General features: G+C 33.9%; 1 protein-coding gene across 1 annotated transcript; it reads left to right on the plus strand.

Moving 5' to 3' along the window:
* The first annotated feature begins 3092 nt into the window (after nt 1–3092).
* LOC135127109 (lysosome membrane protein 2) lies at nt 3093–7438 on the plus strand. Its single transcript, XM_064053436.1, has 5 exons — nt 3093–3434; nt 5582–5834; nt 5883–6027; nt 6077–6274; nt 6317–7438. The coding sequence occupies exons 1-5, from the start codon at nt 3407–3409 to the stop codon at nt 7280–7282; spliced, it is 1590 nt and encodes a 529-aa protein (XP_063909506.1). The 5' UTR covers nt 3093–3406; the 3' UTR covers nt 7283–7438.
* Nucleotides 7439–7452: the final 14 nt, after the last annotated feature.

Genomic DNA, 7452 nt, shown 5'->3' on the forward strand with positions numbered 1-7452 from the left:
TAACAAAAAAGAATGGACAATTCTCCGAACAAATTATTTAATTTTTATCTATTGTCGGCAGTGTGAATTATAAGTCAAATACTTAATTTTTTATCACTTTAACTTTTACGAACGTCAGACATCATATTCACTTTTTTTATGTTAATTTGAACTTGTTTATATAACAACAAAGTATCACATTATATTTTGAATATTTTATGACATGATTTACAGGCAACTAAAACCTATTATTAGTGCTAATACTATTAATACATTCGACAATTTGGTGGATGCGCCGAATTCATATTATAACCTATTAAATAAATATATATTAACAGATTTAAGCGCTTTAGGAATTATGTAAATTGATTGCATATTTTTCAGTTTACCTTGAAATATTATATTTAATGATGAATAAATAATTATACACAAAGCATGGACGTTGTGAATTTTTGGACAAAATAATGATTCTGTTTTACGTCTTTATTTCTTCTTTATTCGGAACTTTTTACGTTGAGTACGTAATTAAGCACAGACATGCAATGTAGGTCACGATATTGACAGTGAATCGTATAATTACATAAATGATTTATGGCCAAATCTGTGAATTCAGCTGTAATACCTTGTGGGGTATGTCAAAAGTCGAATTAATTACCTTCACAAAACTACACTGGTTGTAATTTATACTATATATGTGTATGGTTGGGTGTAATTAGGCAGCGAAAAATCTTACGAGAATTTGGGTTATTTTTTTTATGTAATAAATTTCATTAAACGAACTGACATTATATAAGTGCTGCCATTGAGAAAATATTGTTGTTCTATATGGAATTATACTGACATTGACTGGAATGTAGCCAGTGAGATAACTAAAACAGATTAATGCGTTTTAATTATTTTATTCTTCAGTTTAATGGATAGTTAAGGTTTGAATGAAACTCGAGGCAGATACGATAAATATATAAACAAGGTAAAAATTTAATTGCCGTCGTTGTGTAAACAAACATTTGAAAAGTAAATAAAACTCTGATTTTTAGTAGTCTAGGTATTAAAAAATTAAAAAACTAAAACTGTTGTTGTGACCCCAAAAATGTTGATATCAAATTTTTATTAGTCAGTTTAATCACGTTACGTGTGTAATTATATCATTATTTATGGGTTGTTAAAAAAGTAGTGAAGGTGGAGTCGCTACTACAGTGGAGATTTTTTAATTTGCAGGTAACAATACTTACCTATTATACGTATAACGCTAATTATTTACGAGTGCATTTGTTGTTGATAACAGTGGAAACTTAGATAAGGATAATTGTTGTAAAAAAAAATCGGCGTCACCGTGTGTGTTTCTTGTTTCACAGGAACAATGACCATTGTTTTTCAAAATTGACACTTTTATTCCGTAAAATGTTATCTTGGGCATTCATAAATGTCGAAGATTTTAATTATCTACAAGATTAAGAATTGGAAAGTTTGTGTGCAAGTAATTACATGTTTCAAAAGAGTGAAATGTCAGTTGATGAAATCAAACGGCGTGTATGGTGTACACTTTTTTATTTTACGTATTGAGTTATTATTTTCTACGATAATTATGTTACATCTTTGTTTGAAAATGAGATTAAAATTTCTTTTCAAAGGAAATATTTCTAGTGTATTTTTAATGAGAATCAATTTATCAATTTCGTAGTAATGTAGTTGTGGTTTCAAAAATTTAGAGAAAGTAGATGGGTCATTTCTAAGCTTATTACTGAAATAATTTGGTTCAAATGGCAGATGACATAATTAACGTTAAATTGTAAAGGCCCATCCATAAACCACAAGTACTATGTAAAATTTTGAAGTGACGACATCAAATTGTTGGCGGCATAGTCAAATTTTGGTTAGCATTTTGCCATTTATACAATAATATCATAATCGATTAGCTGTTTTATGACGTTTGTATAAAACAGGGACTTAGCTGTTTTATGACGTTTGTATAAAAATTTGTTTAAATAAATTAACCTTTCAGTAATAAATTTGTATTATAAAAAATATTTTCAATAAACACTAATTAATTTTATGCGTCAAAACCAGGAAAACAGTTTTTAAATATAACACATACGTATATCGTGAACATAAAACCACAATTTTAACCTTAACGTGTTATTGAACTCTCAAACAAGCCAAAATCAATAGTTCGCGTATTTATTGATTAAGTAACGTTTTTTCTAAATTTGACATTCTTCCATAAGCGGTCTATTGTACGCAACTACTCTGCTTCATAATATCGAACACACGAACTTCAAAATTATATAACTTGAGCATGTGTATTTATTATTAATAACAAATTTCACGATACAATTACGCAAACTAGCTTCACCGTCAAAGATAAAAACAATATAAAGGTTAGCAAAACAAGCGCATATGAAATTTATTATTACGTCTCAAAAAAAACGGCATTGCTCAAGAGCGCTTTTTTTGTCTACAAGAATCGGTCCATTGCATTTCCGTAACCCCTTGTGTGTATACAAATCTTACGAGCAATTCTTTTAACCAATTAAATATTGCGTAACAAACAACAACTTTTTAAATGTAAAAAACCTGGCCAACATTGAAAAACTGGAACAAGATGCTTGAGGTACTTCTTACAAACATGTGAGGAAACCGTAAATGTTGCGAGATAATCTGTCTCAAATTGTACGATATTGTTTTCCGCGTACGAATAACTTTGCGATTTATGGCAACCTTAAGAACTTCTAAACAGGTGTTTTGCGGTTGTATCTCGAAAACCTTACAATTTAGGCCGAATTTAGTAATTCACGAATGAATGCAAATTGCCAGCTTTACGAGTATTCGAAAAAATCCTTCGATGTTAAGTTGAAGGTTCGTCATGTCGCCACATCCATCTAGTTCGCGCGTTCAAGTTCAAAATGCGTGGTTTTGCAGAAATTGTCAAAGCCTCATATGACTTGTTAACCACTCTCTACTTGCATAATTTTAGATTACCTTCTATTGCACACCTTTCTAAAATACCTACCGGTCTGTTTCTGGTTCAATCATGCTAGGTTTTTCTTTCACAACATCAAATGTCCTTTCAGTGGAAGTTTAGTGGGTGCAATGTGCAAGCAGCGGACGTTTTTCTTTAGTTTGACATCATTCTGTCGCATGATGCTTCTATTTTTAATATTACGTCTGATCATTAACAAACGTCAAATATGCGTTGACCATATTTTTGGTGGGGCAGGTAAAGTTCTTGAGAAGCGCCAACCTCGAGCGTCATATCTATCAATTTCTCCCACTCAGTATATAGGTAAGCCGGCTACCGTCTTTTAAAAACCCCCAGAACTCTTGCTAGTGGATTATTTTACCATTTAAGTTGGACTGTCGGTATCTTGTTTGTCCTCTACTGATAAGAACTAGTTCAGTGTTAGTGCAAGTTTGAGTCTGTGACACGATGGAGGTGAAGTACAAAATTAACTCACGTAAGTAGTTTTTGAAAATTTCACAAAAATTTGATTTAGTCGTGAAGGCAATTTTTCACATTAAAAAATAATTAAAGTTAAAATCACAATAGAAACCCTTATTAAGGGTAATTTCTAAAATGTTGGTGTTCTGTGCGGCCACAATTTTGATCTTGAACTGTCGAATTCGTCATTAATATTTATGCGGATAAGGCATCTTTAAACTTCCTTCCGTACATATTTAGCAAGCACACGTAACAAATCATAATGTCACCCACGTACGAGTTGCCCACGTTTGCTATTTGTTGCAGTTTGACGTACTTTACATCACGGTCACTTTGACAAAACCAAAATTTTCAAATTTTTAAAACCATACAAAAATGTTGATTCATTATTTCGACTTATTATTTCATTAACGCACTTAATTACCTCTCATAGAGATGCACGCACGTGTCATCTCGCTTCACTTTAATTCAAAGTCAAAATGGCCAAATACAGTCAAAATCTCTACCGGAAGAACAAACAAAACGTTAAATATTTAACACCGTCTTAAAACAACATACACAATTATCGAAATATCGTTTTATTAACTTTCATTGATAAGAATATTAACCACGATGACACTGCTAAGGTTAATCATTGACTAGTGTTGAACTTATCTGTTAGCATTGTTTCAGAGTTCACCAAAATATTGACATTTTAAATCAAACAAGCCGCTTTTTAGGAATTATGCCTAGGAAGTTAAGTCATTGCATTCGTGGAATAATGCATTTAAAGTCGGAGAAAATAATATATCATGGCTGTTTTGCCGATCTGACCCCCAATATCAAGGTATTTGCAACGTAATCTTGGCCAAGGAGAAGCACAAAATAACTTCGCTTCAGTCGGCCGACAGCAAAAAATCGCGCTTTTCTGGACATTTTTCATTTTTTGATTTATAAATCCGACTTATTCGCACGTTCAGAGCTAAAAGGACAACCAAGTGTAATATTTTTGTGGCGACGAATTTTTTGCAGCGATGTGTACATACATCTACAGCGGCTAATGAGACAGAAATGTATGACCAAGGTTTTTATGCAAATTTTTTATTTTAAATGTAATTTATTTAAAAAGCATTAATCAGCAAAATTAAAAAAATGGTTGCAATGTGATCAGAACAAAAATATTTATTATTATTATTATTATTCTTAACTTATACCATGTTTTGCACCAAAAAGTTGAAAAAAAAACAGTAATGAACTTGAACAATGGCTTTTGAACTTTGAATTGGTTATCAGACGTTACACAAGCATGGCATAATCATACAATAAATACAAGATGAGCACACATTACTTTGACATAACATTCAAAGATGGTGGTTATTTGATGTTATGTTGTGCCTAGGTAAACACAGCAATATTCTAAACGTCACAAGTTGGAAGATCGTCTTTATATTCATTTAAATTATGAAACTAGTATTAGAAGCTTACTTAAGTTTTACAATATACTCAAGTCGCCCTATGTAAATAAGTAAAATATAGTTCAATGTTTTACGCATTTTTAAAGTCAAGGCGAGTGAAATTTTTTACGCATAGTCGAAAACATCTGCTTACTTTTAAAACTGTGATAGTTTTCCTTGCCCTATAAAGAATTCAAAATCCAATCAAATTTGCATATAACCTGTACTTCCAAAGTAAACTTTACACTCGATCAAATTTTCCGGACTACCGTACAAACAAACACAAATTGACATTTCAAATGCAAATGCGCATAAAACTATTGACTTAACAATTATCATTTGATCATTAAATTCACTCAAACAATCCTTCCATCAAGGCAAAACCATGTCTTCGAAATGATAAGAAAATGAATCACATTTAGAATTAATTGCGCGAAAGGTCAAAAATTTCCGATAATATCCGCGAGCTATCTTTCACTAAAATGTGCGTTACCTCGCCTCACAATGAGCACTTACACGTAATAACATTGACCGAGTCATAAGCGTCGTCGTCCGACACAATAATTTTTAAGCCATTTCCTAATTATCAAGCGACCTTAACCAATATTTTATGGTAATGTTTGACACCCGACATTATATAATCTAGAAAGTACATTGACTCTGAGTGGCAATGAACTAAGATGATTTTTCGAGGAGACTTTCAATATCACTGACAATGGTTCTTTTGCAGGGCTTCTGATATTACTGATGTTAGGGACCATCATGACGTGCAGCGCCTTCCTGATGTTTGTGTACCACCCGCTGCAACTCATCATCAAGAAGGTGGCTACTTTAGCACCAGGTACAATTTTCACAAAACTGTGGTCAGCTCCACCATACAGTGTTTACATCGATACGTTCATCTTCAACGTAACGAACTCTGAAGAGTTTTTGGCGGGAAAAGAAAAACTGAAGGTGGTACAAGTGGGGCCTTATGTTTACCAGTAAGTTCACACTTGTAATCTAAACCTTACCTACAACGTCATTTTTAGAGAGATCTTATTAAACAATAATGCCACTTTCAACGAGGATGGAACCATGACATTTCAACCACGTCGGTATTTGAAATTTCAAAGAGAAATGTCCGTTGGAGACCCCAAAGAAGACAGAATCATATCTCCCAATATACCCTTGCTGGTAAGTAAACACGCACTAACCCAAGCAACCATAACCCATAACTCTTTAGGGTATAACTGCGTCCCTTGAAAACGACTTTTTTGCAAACTTAGCCGTCTCTGGAATAAGCAAAGCCCTGAACACTCAATCGTTCCTCAACCTTTCCGTTGCTGAGTACTTGTGGGGTTACGACGACCAGCTGGTCACCCTTGCCCACAAAGCAATCCCTTCATGGATCAACTTCGAGAGATTTGGAATCCTCGATAGGGTAAGTTGGTTGTAAGCAACACCAAACTAACCACTGATATAGCTAATGGCTTTAGATAACGCAAGCAACATAGTCACTCTTAACCTTCACCCAGACAAGGTTTCCGCCAGTCCCATCCTCACAGAAGCTGAAAGATTAGCCGTGTACCATATCCATCGCTGGAACGGATCTCCTGGGTTGAAACATTGGGGTTACATCGATAGTGACGAACCCGTCGCAACCAACAGCAGGTGTAACATGGTGGAAGGAGCTTTCGATGGTACCGTGTTTCCTCCAAACGTGGGCGAAAACACAACCCTCAAAATGTACAGACGTGCCTTTTGCCGGCCCGTCCCGTTTAACTATAAGGAACCCATACAAACTAAAACTGGACACAGTGGGTTGATTTTCGAAGTGGATCCTTTATTTTTGGCAACGCCTAAAGAGAATCCGGAAAATTCGTGTTACTGTGTTAAAGGGAAGTGTCCTTTGAAAGGATTGGGTTCTTTGTCTCCTTGCTACTACGATATTCCTATAATGATATCGCAACCGCACTTTTATAACGCTCATCCCGTTCTACTGCAACAGATTGAAGGGATGCAACCTAATAAAGAAGATCACGATTCTTATTTCGTTCTACAGCCACAACTAGGTGTACCAATTGAGGCGAGTCTTAAGATACAAATTAATTTAGATATAGGTCAAACTAGATATAATGCTAAAACGGAACCTTTCAATGGTCTAGTTCTACCACTGTTTTGGTTGCAAATGAGGTTAGGTGATATTCCTCACGAAATAAATCTCTTGATTACGATACTATTTCAAGTACTACCTGTAATACAACAAATTTTAATCTACTTGCTAGGTTTATGTGGTCTAGGTTTAATGTCAGCTTCCGCTTTATTAGCTTTGTTTGTTTCAAGAGACGAAACAAACGGTAGGCTAAGTTTTAGAGGGGACTATAGCCCCATTCCTATAATTCCAATTAATTCACCTTACTTTAAACCAGATGTTAGAATATTAAAGTAATCTTTAGGTTAGATAATTTATGCCTGTGTAGTTATTAGCGTCCGTGACGTTTTAGAGACTGAATTATTTATGTTGTACATATCCCTGAAAGCTTAGTTCTAAGATTTTAAGATTAGCTCATGGTTTTTACTATTTTATAATAAACCTTTTTATGAAGTTTTGCCTTTTTA

Source organism: Zophobas morio, unplaced genomic scaffold (genome assembly GCF_036711695.1).
Source record: "Zophobas morio isolate AGI-343-1 ecotype UQ-CSIRO unplaced genomic scaffold, CSIRO_AGI_Zmor_V1 ptg000011l, whole genome shotgun sequence".
Lineage (NCBI taxonomy): Eukaryota > Metazoa > Arthropoda > Insecta > Coleoptera > Tenebrionidae > Zophobas > Zophobas morio.